Source organism: Canis lupus, chromosome 6 (genome assembly GCF_011100685.1).
Source record: "Canis lupus familiaris isolate Mischka breed German Shepherd chromosome 6, alternate assembly UU_Cfam_GSD_1.0, whole genome shotgun sequence".
In the NCBI taxonomy this organism is placed as follows: domain Eukaryota; kingdom Metazoa; phylum Chordata; class Mammalia; order Carnivora; family Canidae; genus Canis; species Canis lupus.
Genome location: NC_049227.1, coordinates 69333783 through 69352676, shown reverse-complemented (window position 1 = coordinate 69352676; position 18894 = coordinate 69333783). Strand labels below are relative to the sequence as shown.

At 37.5% G+C, this 18894-nt stretch overlaps 1 protein-coding gene, 1 non-coding gene and 1 pseudogene across 2 annotated transcripts in view; 1 reads left to right on the top strand and 2 right to left on the bottom strand.

Annotated features, from left to right (window-relative positions):
- Positions 1–18894, top strand: part of GIPC2 (GIPC PDZ domain containing family member 2) — an 86205-nt gene that overhangs the window by 25986 nt on the left and 41325 nt on the right. Inside the window, exon 2 of the mRNA XM_038541584.1 lies at positions 8806–8991. Coding sequence (XP_038397512.1) covers positions 8806–8991 — 186 coding nt within the window. The remainder of the gene's footprint in view (positions 1–8805; positions 8992–18894) is intronic.
- Positions 4574–4984, bottom strand: LOC100684524 (annotated as a pseudogene).
- Positions 11820–11926, bottom strand: LOC119872392. Its single transcript, XR_005361486.1, has one exon. It is a non-coding gene; the product is annotated as a U6 spliceosomal RNA (small nuclear RNA).

The following is an 18894-nucleotide window of genomic DNA, read 5'->3' as shown; positions in this document are numbered from 1 at the left end:
CTTAGTTTCTTAGTTTAATTCCTGCTGTTTCAAGAGCAATTAACTAGGTGGAGATAAAATTATCTTTTTTTCTCTTATTGAGGAAAAAGTCTTTGAGACTTAGAGCATGAGAACAACCCAGATAATGCCACAGTCATTAACAAAGGAAACAATCCAAGTGGTGTTCTTATGCATAAAGATAAGGTATTAACTCCTGATGAAAGTATAGTTTAGTTGAGGTACCTGGCTGGCTCATTCTGTAGAGCACATGACTCTTGATCTCAGAGTCATGAGTTTGAGCCCCATGTTGGGTGTAGAGATAACTTAAGGCCACTACTGGGGGGGGGGGGGAAAAAAAAAAAAGGAAACATGGTGTAGTTAATTATTAGGTTTTTTTTTTTTTTTTAAAAGAATATATTTTATTTATTCATGAGAGACACACACACAGAGAGGCTGGGACACAGGCAGAGGGAGAAGCAGGCTCCATGCAGGGAGCCTGACATGGGACTAAATCCCGGGTCTCAGGATCACAACCTGAGTCGAAGGTGGTGCTAAACCACTGAACCACTCAGGCGCCCCTAGATTTGTTATTATATACTTTTTCTATAATAACATTGATATTTCTATAATGTTTATTATAGAAAACATAAAAAGTTAGCAAAATTCTTGGGGTAGGTTGAGAAGAAAGTAGTTGCATTAAAATATTTATTAATACTGCTACTTTAAATAACCCCAAGAGGTTACATTCCAGTTGCTTATATTTAAAATCACACCCACAAATAATGTAATGCCAACTACACAAGCCCATAATTTCTTTCAGAGGGCTTTGGGACACATGGAATCTTTGGCCAAGTCAGTTCCTGTTTAAGGAAGGCATTAAACAAAAGAAAGTTGGAAATGGACTTCCTGGATTTTTTTTTTTTAAATGCATTTGATGTGTTTTTGGAGAGATTTGTGACCTCTTTATGGGCCAGAATATCTTTTGAAACACAAACGACAAATGATTTAACCTTATTCACAAAGCACATTGTAAAGTATATAATGGAGAGAAAAAGCAATATTAATTTATACTAATGACTCTAGTCCTTCAGACTTATCATTGTAACCATATTAAGTTTTAAGGGTGAATAGTCATAACCACATGATGAGAACTGGAAGATAGCAATTCAAATATAATGCATGGTAAGAACACTGTCCACGAGTTATTCTTCAACAATGGAGTTGCCTCCCATAATGTAATTTATGGGAGAAAATGAAGCCCATCTTGGTGGTTATATTAAAAAGGAGCAAAATCTGATCTCTTTAGGAAAACTCTTGCAATTTAAGCAGCTTTTAAGCATAGGTGTAAATATTACTGTTCAAGAAGCACTTATATTCCAGGAATAATAATAACTTCAAAAAGAGCTTTTTAGTTTAAAACATACTTTATATATAGTCTCTTATTGAAATTTTTATAACAACTGGATGATGTAGACCAAGCTTTAATAATGCCATGATGTACATGAGGACTGTGGAGGTCAAATGACTTGACTGAGCTCACTGAGAGTATGGAATCGGGACTAGATCCAAGTCTCTTACTTCTTCTTCTTCTTTTTTATTTTTTAAATAAAAATCTTGGGTGCTTGTGTGGCTTAGTTAAGTGTCTGCCTTAGGCTCAGGTCATGATCCTAGGGTCCTGAGATTGAGCCCCACATCAGGCTCTCTGCTTAATGGGGAGCCTGCTTCTCCTCCCTCCCACTCTCCTTGCTTGTGCTCAGTTGCTCACTCTGTCTCTGTCAAATAAGTAAGTAAATAAATAAATAAAATCTTAAAATAATCTTTCCTAGTGTGGGGCTTGAACTCATGACACTGAGATCAAGAATTGCATCCTCTTCCAGCTCAGCCAGCCAATCAATCAGCACCTCAGTTCTCTTACCTCTTAATTCACTGTTTTTTTTTTTAACACACACACACACACACACACACACACACACGGGGGGTGGGTAGGGGCAGAGGGAGAGAGAATCTTAAGCAGGTTTTACACACAGCATGGAGCCCAATCTCACAACCGTGAAATCATGACCTGAGCCAAAATCAAGAGTCAAACACTTAACCAACTGAGCCATCCAGGCATGCCCTATCTTTTTATTTTTTGCTCCTATTGGAAGGGGGAGCCACTTTTCTGTGCCTGAAATTTTTGATAGAAGAATAGGACATGAAATTACAATAAGGATGCAGAGTACCTCAGTGCGTTAAACACAATTCGCTATCTGCCTTACTGAGTTTAAGGATGAAATGAAATAGTAGGTTGAAAGAACTTTTAAAACTGAAGAATTATAAATATTCAAAATATTTGAGTGATTCTTTCAGGAATTTTTTTAGTTGAAAAATAACCTAGAATGGGTTGGTGAAATTATTGGCTTGTGTAACTAAATATTCTGGGATAGGACTGTGTATCAGGATATTTTCAGCTGCAAATAATGTAAAACTACTTGCTAAAATTGTCCAAAATAATTATTTTATATAAAAGGGGTAGAGTGGGCTCCAGGGTTGAACAGAGCAACTCACCAATGCCAGGGATCTAGGTTTACTCCAACTCTTTACTTTGTCTTTCTTGGCAGTGAACTCGTCCTCTGTTGGTAGTAAGATGATAGGGGTAGTTCCCAGACCATGTACAGATAAGGCAACATCCAGGGGAAGGAGGAAATTGTATTTAAGCACATTTATTAAGAGTGAAAAAACTATTTTCCAGGACATTCTTGGGCATCTTCCTTCCATGTCTAGTTGGCCAGGATTGGGATACCTGCCTCTCCTAAATTACCACCTGGACTAGTTTATATCTCATGCCTAGAATAGGGTATATGAGTCCTTTTCCTCCAAAGTACACAGGAGGTATAGATACCCAACACATGAACATATGTTAAGAGGAGAAAAGAGTGGAATGACTTCCAGTGTCCACTACTGACTGTCTTTGGGAAGGCTGGATCCAGAGGCTCTCCCTTCTCCATGTCCCCCAGGTCACTCATCTAGTGTTTGCATTGAGGCTGTGTAGCTTTAGATTTCACATTATTTAGAGAGAGAGAGTATGTGTGAGTGCCATCTTTACAGTAGCTTCTATGGAAAAGAGAAGATTCTTTCCCAGAAATCCTAACAAATTATTTCCTGGATCTTGTTGGCCTAAATTGGATAATGAATGAATTGGTCATCAGTTTAAGCCTAATCATGATTCATTCCCCATGGAACTGAGGATAGGGTCACTCCTACCCTAGTTTTCATATGGATTAAGATGGGGAAAGAGAAGTGTCCAAAAGAAACTTTTGGGGGAAAGGGGAGTGTATACTGTAGATCAAGCACAATGGCAACTTAGGGATCTCCACCATCAGGCCCCAAAGGGCAATAGCTTTCTACAAGTAATCCATCTTTCCCTATAGATAGGGCACAAGTATATAGGCACACAATAAGACAAATAAGACAATAAAATAAATCCTTACCTACTAAAAATTTACAAAGCCACATATGGTGAGTCCTACAAAAGACCTATTAAATTTAATAGGTGTGTAGAAGATAAAGAAATGATGTTAGGGGCACCTGGCTGGCCAAGGTGGTGGAGCATACAACTCTTGATCTTGGGGTCATGAGTTTGAGCCCTACATTGGGTATAGAGATTACTTCAAAATATTAAAAAAAAGTTAGCTTAGGATGATGATAATAGAAAATGTAGTAGACTTTATTGGTTGGGGAAGATTTTGACATAGACTGGATTTAGAAGTTGGATTTTAGCTATACATTTTTTGGCCAAGGAAATGCCATGTACAGATATATGGAGATGGGAAAAGTATAAAGTATAAAACTGATAAAAACCGGAGATTCTAGAACTGAGCTGCTCAGTTTGGTAGTTAGTAGCCAAATATGGGTACTGGACACTCTGGCTGGTTCAAGCTGAATAAGATATATTTTTTTAAGATTTTTATTTATTTATTCATGAGACACACACAGAGAGAGAGAGAGAGAGAGAGAGGAGGAGAGAGAGGCAGAGGGAGAAGCAGGCTCCATGCAGGGAGCCCGACGTGGGACTTGATCCTGGGACTTCAGGATTACGCCCTGGGCTGAAGGCGTTGCTTAAACTGCTGAGCCACCTGGGCTGCCTCAAGCTGAATAAGATCTTAAAAAATGTAGGGCACCTGGGTGGCTCAGTGGTTGAGTCTGCTTTTGGCTTAGGTCATGTCTCTGCCTCTCATGAAGAGTTTACATTAAAATTTTTTTGAAGATTTATATTTATCTCAATTTTCATATTGATCATATTTTTGAAATATATGGGTTATATAATTTGAATAAATTAATATCTATTTTTACTTTTGTTAATGCAACTATTAGAAAATTTAAAATTATGTGACTTGTTACATATCTGCTGGGTACAGCTGCTTTAGAAAATAGTCATGAATATTCTATTTATCTTTTTTAAAACCCAGTGTATTTAACATATTCATCACAAGGGCTCAATCAGACTTAAAAAACAGAAACAAAACAAAAATGACACTGCAGCTTAAGCTACAGACTTCTCTATAGAAATGAAGCAAAGGGAAAAAAAGACAACACTAGAAGAGAAACTAGACAGTCAGGGTTCTTGGCTGGAGATCTGCTTTGAGTAGGTTTCTTGCAGACATTTCTTAAAAGCTTGTGGGGACTTTCCAGAGCTCTGTGGCATGTGTGTTCAAAGGACTATCGGTGTTGGGTTCTCCTAGCAGGTTTGGGATGGACGACAGGATGGTCCTGATGTCTTACAGGACAGACCACTTGTCCTTCAGGATGTCTAGACAGATGTTACCCTGGGTGTAACATTGGGGTGATAGCAGAGTGTGTGAGGAACTTCACTGTGGGCAAGTTGTAGCAGGGACCACTGGCAAACTCTAAGGAGAACTTCTTCTCAGGTTTTTATGTACTGTGCCAGGTGCTGCATGGATTGTCCCCGCCCATTAGGAAGGTTGGCAGATTCAGGTAAGGCAGAAGAAGAGGTCATAAGGGTCATCAACTCCTGATGTAGCCTCTTGGGGCCCTGTGCAGCACCCTTCTTGGGCGGCTCCTTTGTGGGTGGTGATGGCTGGCAGCAGTTGGGTGGCAGGTCTGGGAGGCCATCTGGTGTTTGGTCAGGGAGACAGAGACTTGGAGAGCACAGCTGCAACTAGAATATTCCATTTATCTTATAAAAATGGGCAATGATTGGTAGTAAAGCACTAAATATGGATACCTCAAAAGATGTTAAGGATTTCATTTTATAGTAAAAAGCATCAGGAAAGTTTTATCTAATGGATGACTCACCTTATAATATAGGATACCTAGCCATGAGTTTACTTTCTTTTGATTTAGTTTGTTCACCAGAAGGTATAAAAAATGTTAAATAGTATGTTTTACTGTTCTTTATCTAGTATGCTTACAGTGGAAGCAAGTATTTCTTAGTGACTGATATGACCTGAACAGTGCATCATTTTTTTTTTTCTATCCTGATAGTAAACATTTACTAGCTGTGTTAATTGGATAAGGTCATAACTTTCTCATCTGCAAAATGAGGTTAATAAGACCTAGTATACGTGTATATTCTATCAACTGAAGTAAGTGAACATGTGCTGTAAACACCACTCAGATACAAACTGAGCAGGGTGCTTCTTAGACATTGTAGGAGGAAGAGAACTAAGCTATCTTCTCAGAGTGAGAATGACAAATACACGTATTAAACCAATAGGACTTCAAAGCAAGGTGACTCAGACACTTGAATGAGGTATTAGACTTAAATGATGTGGGCAAAATGGAGAGATTGATTCCACCTGGTCAGTCACATTTGCCCATAGTCTCAATAGGCAAAGGCATAGGGGTGGAATGGGCGGGCAGGCATTTTAGAGTTTGGTTGAGGGGAATGTACGAATGAAGGTAGGAAAGCTCAAGATGTGTATTTGAGGTTCCTTTTGGTTTAAATGTTCATGGCTTTTGATCTATTCCAGTTGACTCATGTTGCCTTACTATACCTCAGTGGAGTAGACGAGCCTGGGATTTCCTTGTTGTACCACTGTCCATCTCTGTGCAGCACAGAACTTGGCAAAAAGATATTTAATAGATAATTGGTGGATGGATGGATGAGCAAGAATGTTGCCGCATTCAGAAAGTGCTATATCACTTCCTTATTTTTCAGCGAGGATGTGTTTGAATTTCTAGCCCTTTATCATATACTTACAGATATATTTGCTGATAGTTGTGCATTGAGATCATATAAGTGTTAGGTTTTTATTCTCCCATGGAGAACTGACCCGAAGTCAGGGAGTTTTAGTTGCTCACTGTTACAGAGGGCTTGCACTCTATCTCTCAGTGACCATTACATTCCTGCGGGTTTTCAACACAACTTCTTGTGGAGCTCCATAACTAGCTCTGGTCCTTCCAGAAAAAAAAAAAAAAATGATGCCTTGCCTGCAAACTTTCGGCTGTCTGGAATGGAACGTTATTCTGCAGGAGAGGAAGCACAATGAAAAAGGGTCAGACCTACAGGAAATCGAATATTTGCTCTGCAGTGAAACGTGAAAAATTGAAGGAAAGGAAAGGGCTTAGTGACTAGAAGTCCACTTTGTGTGGGATTTCCTTTTTGGGGCTTTTCTCTTGCCCTGTTACATCATCATTATGTTGTAGTGTTTCAGTTCTTAACTGATAAGTTGCTTTTATATCAATGGTGTTTGGGATCCACTGTGAACACCATTAACATATTCACTGTTTAAAACAGTATAAAGCAAAACTGTTTCTTCTACTTCCTATCATTTTCGAGAAAAGAAACCAGAAAAGCTGTTACTATGCATATTCCCTTGCCCCTATACCCACACTATTAATGATTTTTGTCAGTGGGCTAATTATACCATTGATTTACAATTAGAATAAGGAATTGAAGCCAAAACTCCCCCGTGAATAATACAATTTTTATGCTAGTACTGTATTTGCAAAAACTTATAATGGAAAAGCCAAATATATTATGCCCTGCCGAGGAAAACAAAGGATAAATCAAAGATCCACCAGTTAGCACAGCTCACCACAGCTTGAAAAAGGAAAAGGGTGGGGAGAGCAGTTTTTCTTTAAGCCTTTATTCTTTGGTACCCAGTTGCCTCTTGTCCTCATCACTAGCTCCTTTCATACACTTCTGAGATTTGATCAGAGTTTGCTGACCATGCTGGGCCTTTTAGCTGTAGAACAGAGAGAGCTCTTCTAATTCAGACACATTGTGATGGGGCTTAAAGAGCCATTAATTTTTTTATTTTTTAAAAGATTTTATTTATTCATGAGAGAAACAGAGAGAGAGGCAGAGACAGGCAGAGGAAGAAGCAGGCTTCCTGCGGGGAGCCTGATGTGGGACTTGATTCTTGGACTCTGGGATCACGACCTGAATCGAAGGTAGATGCTCAACCACTGAGCCACACAAGCATCCATCCCAAAGAGCCATTTAATAAGTAGTAGTTGTGCCATTTCTGAACTTCATGAGGCTTATGGGTGCATTAAGGCTTAAGTTCTGGTGGGAATCAGGAATGGTGGAAACCCAGGGATAGAGAGAGAGGGTTGAAGGTGAGAACTGAAGCAAGGCTCAGGTTTGGAGGAAGGGCTGACAACATCTATGGCAAAATTACTTGGTAATAGAGGAAAAAAAATTCATTTAGCCATTTTGGTGTAAAACAGCTTTTTAAAAATGTTTTTCTTTGGGATGTATGTACTCAACAGATGCTTGTTGAACTTAATTTTTGACCCAATGATGTGTTTTCAACCCTCCTTTTCCTGTTCTATAGTTTTTTATTTGGGTCCCAGAAATTACTCAGATTATGGTGGACAAACTTAAGAGTTGCACTGCAGATTTTAGGAAATGAATCCTATTTTTTAGGAAAGATTTTATTTATTTATTTGAGAGAGAGAGGGAGAGGGAGAGAGAACATGCAGGGAGAGGGAGAAGCAGACTCCCCAACTGAGCAGGGAGCCCGATGCAGGACTGGATCCCAGAACCCTGCCATCACGACCTGAGTCAAAGGCAGATGCTTAACTGAGCCCCCCAGATGTCCCTGAATCCAATTTTTGAAGGAGAATGTAGTTCAGTGAAGACTTGGTGGCATAAGTCTCTTAAAAATCTCTATACAACTGTTCACTATTCTGGTTTTTCATGCTGTTTCTACCATCATGTGAATTTGACCATATTGCATTAACCTCTCCAGACCTCAGTTCCTTTATCTTGAAAATTAAGGGATTAGATTAATGAGTCTTTAAGGTCTGTTTTAGACCTCTTCATTTTAGTACTTCATTCATTAATTTGCTTTTCTCAAAGTACCATAATGCAAGATAAAAAATTTTCCTCATTTAAAAAAATTACCAGTTTTCAAAAATAGTCTTATATATTTTCATTGTGCCTATATTTTCATTGTGGTGTACATGGCCTAGCCTTGCCTTTGGATACACAACTTTTGGGTTTAGCTTTGTAAATGGCAGGTAATGTAGGTGTTTAAATCACTTCAAGGTTGATATGATCTGAACTCAGAATCTTGCTTTTGACAAATACTGGCTTTGTGACTGTAGGCAAATTACTTCCTTTTATTAGCCTTAATTTCCTCATCTGTGATTTGGAGGTGATAATGTATTTATAAAGTCATTGTGAGGATTAAATAAGATCATGGCTATAAATTGTTTAGTACAGAGTCTTGTCTATAGGAAATAGTATATATTACCTAATCTTAATGATAAAACTTCTTATATAATAAATTGAGGACTAAATTTTAAATAAACTAATGACCAGAATGTTTTCCTGATGGAAACTGAACTAACCTATTTCTTTCTTCCTTACAGATCTTATATTGCACTTTAAACACACCTAAAGTTGATATGGAAAAACTCTTAGGATCACATCTAGGCCTTGAAGATTTCATATTTGCCCATGTGAAAGGGATCCAAAAAGAAGTGGAAGTATATAAATCTGAGGATTCACTTGGTCTCACTATTACAGATAATGGTATTGGCTATGCTTTTATAAAGGTAAGTTTTAAAAAATAACTACATGACCTAACTGAGGGTAATATTTAAGAAAGGCTACCAGGTCAAAGAAATGATCTTCCGAGTGAAAGCTGGCTTAGCAGGGACGGTTTGATAAGATTTCATTTAAAGAATGTTTCAAAACCTCATTTTCTGTTTACCCTTTCCTTGAATTTCTTTCTTTCACTTTAGACTTCCTCTAGAATTTAAAACTTACTGAAAAGGAAAGCCTGGTCTTGGTGCCCACTCATTATCCATGTGAGCTCTTATAGGTCTGTAGCATATATATAAAATGTTTTATTTATTTATTTATTTTCTTTTATTATTATTATTATTTTTTATTTATGATAGTCACACACAGAGAGAGAGAGAGAGGCAGAGACATAGGCAGAGGGAGAAACAGGCTCCATGCACCGGGAGCCCGACGTGAGACTCGATCCTGGGTCTCCAGGATCGGGCCCTGGGCCAAAGGCAGGCGCTAAACCACTGTGCCACCCAGGGATCCCTATATAAATGTTTTAAAAAAATAAGTAATCTCTATGCTCAGTGTAGGGCTCGAACTCACTACCCTGAGATCAAGAGTTGCATGCTCTACCAAGCCACCCAGGCACCACAAGTTTACACATTTTTTGAAACTTATTTACTTCTTAAAAAATGTTTTTCAACATTTTTGTACATGTTTAAACTATATAATTATTTAGATACAAAGAAAGCAGTATAGAGCTGCAAAGACAAGAGATGTTTGGAATAGTATTGAAAGCTAAGAACCAAGGAATGGTAAAAAGAAAAGTAGACTCATCTCTTAAACAGTTATTTTTTTTTAATTTATTTATTTATTCATGAGAGACACAGTGAGAAAGAGAGACAGAGACAGAGACTGAGGCTGAGTGGGAAGCAGGCTCCCTGCAAGTAGCCTGATGTAGGACTCATCCCGGATCCCAGGGTCATGCCCTGGGCCAAAGGCAGACGCTCAACTGTTGAGCCCCCCAGGCGTCCCATCTCTTAAACAGTTCTATTAAGCAATTGTGTAACAGCTGACTTATATTGAATGCTTTTCATGTACTAGGCACTTTACATACATTTTCTCACTTAATCCTCACAACAATTATATTTGATACTATGTTTTTTCTGGTTGATGTATAACAAAATTTTAATGTATAGCTTACTGTACTCTTACATGTGTAACCACCACCCAGAGCAAGAGGAAACTTCATTTCTACCACCCAGAAGTCTCCCTTTACCTCTTTCCAGTCAATATGCTTCCCTCCACAAAGGTAGCCACTATTCTGACCTCTATCACCATAGTTTTGCTTGTTCTTGAACTTCATTAAGTAGAATCATATATTACGTACTCTATTGTTTCTGGCTTCTTTTGCTCAATATGACGTGTGGGAGATTCACCTGTGGGTAGGCACTATTATTAACCTCTATTCTGCAGATGTAGAAACAGTATCAGCGAGGGTTAAGTAGCTTGCTTCAAAGGTAGGTAGCTGAAAAATTCAGGATTTGAATTCAAGGGATCGGACTCCAGAGCAGACATTCCTATCCACTTCACTAAGAATTAGTTATAAACTTCATAAACAGAGCATGTTTCATATTTTCATTTTGTCCAAATATTTGTTTTGCTGATCCATTGTCATAAAAAATATCTTAGGAAAGCTGTCTTCTTAACTGTAAATAGTACTTTATTTAACTTCCCATTTGATAGAATGGCTATTTTTAGCTCTGCAAAAGATATGACTGTGCTGAAGGTTGAGTGGGTGATCAAATGGAAAATCGTGAGTTGGGAAAGTCATGTGGGATTATCTGGGGGAAGCTCAGGACATGAGGCACATGCAGCAATGCCTTTCTAATGTCAGCAGGGAAGAGCTTAGGAGTTTTGCAAGCACGTGTGGATTTTTAAGATCTAAACTCTGATGTTCAGAGCTTGTGTTCTTTCTTTCCTTAGTTTTTTAATGTCTCCTTGAATGTGTGTCTGCCTCTGTACTAGTTAGTAGTCCTGTGGAGACAGAACATGATGGCAAAAAAGAAAGTGAAGCATAAGTCAAACTGCTGATAGATAATTCAACTTAGAAGAGAAATGAATATCCTATTGTGTACATGGTTAATATGACTTTTTAAAAATTGAGGGGGATAATTTCAAACTTATTGAAAGATTATAATAATACAGAGGATTTCCATAACACCCTTTACCCATTTCTTCCAGTTTTTATCATTTGCCACATTTGCTATTTTGTAATCTTATGCATATGTATATGTGTGTATAAACATATATACAAATACATAAAACTTTTCTGAACTATTTGAAAAAGTGGATTATGCCCATTTAGCCCTTACTATTTCAGAATGTAGTTACTAAGCATAGGGTTTTTCTCTACATAACTATAATACAATTGTGAACTTCAGAAAATCTAATATTAATAAAACTGCCATATGGACATTAGTTTAATATTATTTTATCATTTACTTTATATCTTCTTTAAACTAAATGTACATGTATAAACAAAGTATCCTATTCAGAGGTTACTTGGAATAGGTCTTTCCTGCCCCTTTCCCCACTAGGTGTTATTATTTATTGGAAATACTGTTGAATCCATTTGCTTCTCTTTGGATTGAGTTTTCCCCCCTCATCTTTGTTTAATTTTTTCTGAATACATAAAATATTAACACAATTCAAAAGTTAAAACTGTATTAAAAGACATTCAGAGATCTGTCACTCTTTCCCCCGGTCCTCTATCCCATTACTCATTTTTCCCACTCCTTATAAGTAATCATTTTCATTAATTTCTGGCTCACCCTTTCAGTGCTTATTTTTGCCAAGATAAGCAGAAAAAGAAATGAAACATTCCAAGAGTTTGTATGTCATTCTTGTTCAGGGACTGTGTTAATCTTTTCTGTATGGTTCCAATTTTAGTGTATGTGCTGCTGAAGTGAGTACTTGGTATCCTTTCAGTGGTGGCTAGAAGTTAGAGTAGTTTAGAGCAGGACAGTGTGATATAGATTCAGACAAAGGTAAGGAGGAAGGGTTCCATGATTAAGTAGGTAGTGCACTGTGATGCATAGGAGCATGGGCTTTAGAAGTACAGGGGGCTGGGGCACCTGGGTAGCTCAGTCAATCAGGCATGATCTCAAGATCCTGGGACCAAGCCCTGTGTTGGGCTCATACTTTTTTTTTTTTTTTTTTTAGATTTTTAAAATTTATTCATTTGAGAGAGAGTGAGAAGCAGACTCCCAGCTGAGCAGGGAGCTGGATGCAGGGCTGGATCCCAGGACCCCCAGATCATGACCTGAAGGCAGATGCTTAATTGACTGAACCACCCAAGTGTCCTGGGCTCCATGCTTTTTTTGGTCTCTCACCTTTTTTTAAAAAAGTAGGTTCCATCCCCAATGTGGAGCCCAATGTGGGGCTTGAACTTATGACCCCAAGATCAGGCCATTGTCAAAATCAAGGATCCAGTGCTCAACAGACTGAGCCACCCAGGTGCCCCCAAAAGCAGTTTCAAGAAGAGGAAGGTCATAGAGATAAATACCTATCTCAAGAAACAAGTCTCAACCTAACTTTATACCTCAAGAAACTAGAAAAAGAACAAATGAAGCCCAGAGTGAGTAGAAGGAAGGAAATAACAAAGATTAGAGCAAAAATTGAGACTGGGGCACCTGGGTGGCTCAGTCAGTTAAACATCTCACTCTTGATTTCAGTTCAGGCCATGATCTCAGGGTTGTGAGATCAAGTCCCATGTCAGAGGCCCAGCTTGTGATTCTCTCTCTCTCTCTCTCCTCCCCCCCTCTGCCCTCTAGCATACCCCACTCTCAAAAAAAAAAAAAAAAAAAAAAAGGGGAGAGGCCAAAAAGACAGTAGAAACTATCAATGAAACTAAGAGCTGGTTTTTTGAAAAACAACTGACAGACATTTAGCTAGACTCGCCAAAAAGGACTCAAAGAAAATCAGAAATGGAAGAGATGTTACACTGGATACCATAGAAATGCAGAGGATCATAAAAGACTACTATGAGCAGTTATACCTAACATATTGGACAATGCATAAGAAATGGGTAAATTCCTCGAAACCTACAACCCACCAAGACTGATGATGAAATAAAAAATCTGAACAGATGGATTTAATCTTCTTGACAGTAATGAAAAACTTTCTAACAACAAAAGTTTAGGACCAAATGGCTTCACTGGCAAATTTTACCATCCATTCAAAGAGAAGAATAAATACCAATCCTTTTCAAATTCTTCCAAAAATTAGAAGAATAAATTCTTCCAAACCCATTTTATGAAGCCAGCATTACCGTGATACCAAAACCAGACAGGAATGCCACAAGAAGAGCCAGCATTCCTAATAACATAAATGCAAAAATCCTCAACAAAACATTAGCAATAATCTTCAGCAATACATTAAAAGGGTCATACCTCATGACCAAGTGGAGTTTTATTGCAGGGATGGTTCAACATTCACAAATCAATATGATATATTACATTAACAAAGTGAAGGATAAAAATTATGGTTATTTCAGTAGATGCAGAAAAAACATTTGATAGAATTCAACATCCATTTATGGTAAAAACTTTCAACAAAGTGGGTTTAGAGGAAACAAATTTCAACATAATAAAGGTTCTATAGGATAAGCCCACAGCTAACATCATACTTACAGGAAAAGCTTTCAGCTTTCCACCAGTAAGATCAGGAACACGGCAAATATGCCCACTCTTGCCACTTCTATTCAACACAGTATTGGAATCTCCAGCCAGAGCAATTAGGCAAGAAAAATAAAATAAAAGGTATCCAAACTGGAGAGGAAGAAGTAAAATGGTTACTGTTTGAAGATGGCATATACAAGAAACTCTAAAGACTATCTAGAAAACTGTTAGAACTAATTCAGTAAAGTTGAAGAATATAAAACTAATATGCAAAAATCTTAGTTCATTATTAGCATATAGAAATGTATTGGAAAAATTAAAACAATTCCATTTCCAATTGCATCAAAAAGAATAAAGTACCGAGGAATAAATTTAACCAGGGAGGAGAACAGCATATTGAAAACTACAAGATGTTAATGTAAGAAATTGAAGACAAACAAATGAAAGGATATTCCATGCTCATGGATTGGAAGAATCAATATTGTTAACATGTCCATACTACCCAAAGTAATATTACAGAAGCACTACAATCTATATCAAAATTCAATGATATTTTTCATAGAAATAGAACAAATAGTCCTAAAATTTATATGGAAACAACCATAGGAGACCCTGAATAGCCAAACAAGGTTGAGAAGAACAAAGCTGGAGGTGTCACACTGCTTGATTTCAAGTTATATTACAAAACTGTGGTAATTAAAACTGTGGTATTGGCATAAAAATAAGCATTGATCAATGGGCCAGAATAGAGCGCACAGAAATAAACTCCTGCATATATGGCCAATTTATAACAAAGGAACCAAGAATACACAATGGGGAAGGGACACTCTATTCAAAAAATGGTGCTGGAAGAATTGGATAGCCACATGGAAAAGAGTGAAACTGGACCATTATCTCATACCATACACAGAAGTTAATCCAGAATGGATAAAAGACTTAATTTTAAAACTGAAGCCACAAAACTCCTAGAAGAAAAGCAAGGCAGTAAGCTTACCGACACAGATTTTGGTGATGATTTTTGAACCTGAAAATAAAAGCAAAATCAAAGTAAAAAGTGGGACTATATCAAACAAGAATACACCCTGTTTTAAAAAAAATGGACAGAAGATCTGATGAGACATTTTTCCAGATAAGGCCTACAGATGGTTAACAGGTACATGAAAAGATGTTCTAAGTTATTAATGATCAGGGAAATGCAAATCAAAACCACAATGAGCTACTACCTTGCACCTGTTAGAATGGCTATTATCAAAAAGACTAGAAATAACAAATGTTGGTGAGGATGTGGAAAAAAGCAAAACCTCGTGCACTGTTGGTAGGAGTGTAAACTGGTACAACCATTATGGAAAACAATATGGAAAAAAATAATGCGCTCATCTAAATAATGCTGACAAAAATTCTTATACACATATATTTATTTTTTTCATTTTATATACATATATTTAGATCAGATGCCATTTTATCTTGATTTTTAACCTGAATAAATATCCCAATTTTCTTTTCACCCAGTATTGCATGAAATCCAAGGCTGACTTAAAAACATGTATATCGAGGAATGCCTGGGTGGCTCAGTGTTGAGCACCTGCCTTCGGTGCAGGGCGTGATCCTGGAGTCTTGGGATCGAGTCCTACATCAGGCTCCCTGCGTGGAGCCTGCTTCTCCTCTGCCTGTGTCTCTGCCTCTCTTTTCTGTGTCTCTCATGAATAAATAAATAAAATCTGAAAGAAAAAACAAAAAACATACATCTAGAACCTATCACTAAAGGAAAGCAATGTGAATACTTTAAATATTATAAGTAAAGATAATACCATGCTCTCAAAAAAAAAAAAAAAAAAAGGAAGGGAAGACAATATGGAGTTTCCTCAAAAAATTAAAAATAGAACTACCATAAAATTCAGCAATTCCACTTCTGGGTATTTATATGAAGAAAATGAAAATACTAATTCAGAAAGCTCAATGTACCAAGGAGCACCTGGGTGGCTCAGTCGGTTAAGCTTCTGACTTTTGATTTTGGCTCAGGTCATGATCTCAGGGTAGTGGGATAGAGCCCCTATGTGTGGCTTTGTGCTCAGTGCAGTCTGCGTGTCCCTCTCCCTCTGCTCCTCACCCTGCTCTCTCTCTCTAAAATAAATAAAATCTTTTTTTTTTTAAATAAAGATTTTATTTATTCATGAGAGACACAGAGACAGAGGGAGAGGCAGAGACACAGGCAGAGAAAGAAGCAGGCTCCATGCAGGGAGCCTGACGTGGGACTCCAGGATCACACCCTGGGCTGAAGGTGGCGCTAAACTGCTGAGCCACCGGGGCTGCCCTAAAATAAAATCTTAAAAAAAAAAAAAAAAAAAAAAAAAGACAAATGCACTGTGTATTTGTATATGGTGTTCCTTGCAGCATTGTTTACAATAGTCAAGCTGTAGAAACAACCTAAGTGCCCATCCACTGATGAATGGATAAAGATGTGTGTACACACACACACACACACACACACGCATACACACAGACACACAGAGTGGAGTATTAGCTGTATAAAAGAATGAAATCTTCCCATTTGTGGCAATATGGATGGACCTTAAGGGCTTTATGCTAAGGGAAATACCAGAGAAACACCTATACCGTATGATCTCTCTTCTATGTGGAAGTTAAAATATCTATGTGATTCGAAAACTTTTGAATTAAAAGAAAGTACTGCATGGTTCTCACAGATAAAACTTTTCAGGTGAAGAGACAACAGACTTTAAACATTTATGATTTTAGATTTTATAAGCGTCAGTTTTCCAGAATCAGAGTATATAAATAACCTAATCAGAAAATTCAGAGTGTACTTAAAGCCAGAAATTTCTAGAATGATTTAAGATGAGTTGGCAAACATTTATATAAAGGGATGGGTAGTATTTTAGGTTTCGTCATAATTTAGGATCATGCCATACCATGTTGGTACCACCTCTGTTTGAATCCCAATTCTGTTGTTTGTTGTGTTCTTTTGATTGAGCCATGTAATCACTGTATATCAAATATCCCCCTCTGTTAATAAAATGAGGCTTGTTTTGAAGACTAAATGAGTTAACTGTTTACAGTTGTTATGAATGTTACTTTTTTATGAATGAGGTTTGAGAACAAACAGTGTTGGGAGGATCAGCAGCACACATCCCAGAGTTGCTGACTATGGCAGCAGGGCATGTGGCTCAAACAACCTTAAATCTGATGCCTAAGCTTTGTGGAGAGCGGTGTGCTGCCCTCAAGTTTCTGCTGATATCTGTGATGAGCAGACTGAGTTCTGGATTATATGCAACGAAATAATGGAAAATACTATAATAATGGTCTGAAATGGTTGGGAGCTTCTAAGTTGAATAATGTAGTAAATCTCATTTAAAAAAATTGTCTTCTCTGCATTTTGCAATATCATCATCTAAAGCCAGATGAGACAAAGTTCTAAGTGTCCTAGATAATGATACTAAGTGACTCAGTAAATATAAGCCTAGAACTGATAACTTATTTTTTATCCAGTCCTTTGCAATTGAGTGGCACTTTAAGCAATACTATTAATCTCTATCATGTTATGATTATCAAAGAATAGATTCTAGAAACTTGTCTCAATGGCTACCTCATTCTTTATGACTTAAGAGGCTAAGGCTTAAGTAACCCACAACATATATAATCAGTGTCTTCCACTTTGCGTCTGTATCTTTTTTTTTTTTTTAAGATTTTATTTATTTATTTGAAAGAGAAAAAATGAGAAAGAGAGGTAGGGAGGCTCTGAAGCAAACTCTGAGCTGAGCGCAGAGCCCAACATGGGGTTTGATCCCACAATCTTGAGATCAGTACCTGAGCCAAAAACAAGAGTCAGACGCTTAACCAACTGAACCACCCAAGTGTGCCCTTTGCTTCTGCATCTGATTCCCCTTATGAGGTTCAAGTTTCTTAAACTGATTTTCCTATTATTCATCCTAGATCCTTATCTGATGCTTCTGACCTATGCTTTGACTTTTTTCTTGACTGCCTGGATCCTTGCCTTGCAACTTGTTCTGACTTCTGGTAGCTGCCTTTCTTCCTTCTGTCTGGACACTCTTCTATTCACAGATCCAGGACAACCTAGATTTTTGTTACTCTGACCTTTACTGGTAAGATTTATACCTGTGTCTATAAAGTTTTTCATTTTTTAGAAAAAGTTTTATTTAAGTAATCTCTACTCCCCATATGGGGCTTGAACTCAAGACTCCAAGATCAAGAGCTGCGTATTTTTCTGACACAGCCATGTACCCCGTAAAGTTTTACATTTAATTAATTTTATACAATGCTTATTTTTATTTTTTTTATTTTTTTTATTTTTTATTTTTTTTTTTTTTAATTTTTATTTATTTATGATAGGCACACAGAGAGAGAGAGAAGCAGAGACATAGGCAGAGGGAGAAGCAGGCTCCATGCACCGGGAGCCCGACGTGGGATTCGATCCTTGGTCTCCAGGATCACGCCCCGGGCCAAAGGCAGGCGCTAAACCGCTGCGCCACCCAGGGATCCCAATGCTTATTTTTAATAAAATTGTGACAAGTCTTAAAAATATGTGGAGGGACACTGAAATTTGTATGCTGTTGTTGATCAAAAGAAAAAAAATAGGATCAGAAGGTATTAAGAGATAAATTAGAATAAAAATTAAGGAAGTAAAAGTTATGTATAGATGTTCACATTCTCAAATGGCTTAGGGATGGGTATTTAATAGTTTTTTTTGTTTCTTTAGATTCTACCCTTCTTTTTTTTTTTAAGATTTTATTTATTTATTCATGAGACACACACACATACACACACACACACACAGAGAGAGAGAGAGAGAGAGAGAGAGGCAGAGACACAGGCAGAGGGAGAAGCAGGCTCCATGGAGGGAGCCCGAGGCGGTACTCGGTACTCGATCCCAGGTCTCCAGGATCATACCCCGGGCTGAAGGCGGCGCTAAACCATTGAGCCACCCAGGCTGCCCCTGCTCTTCTTTTAAATCTTGCTTATTTTTCTGTGACCCTTTAGAAACTCCAGTTGCACTAGGTGGTATGTTATAGTTACTCTTTTTTTTTTTTGTTCGTTATAGTTACTCTTAATTCTGTTAACTTATAATGCTAATATGGACTCCTAATAAAACAGTGCCAGTCAGATTATGAAATTTCTCTCATTTTTTATAATTCACTTTTTGTAATGATAATGATCTCTGAATTGGCATTATTTCATTTGCATAAAGCGTATGAATAGTTACTACTATAATGAATATAGGAATATCTT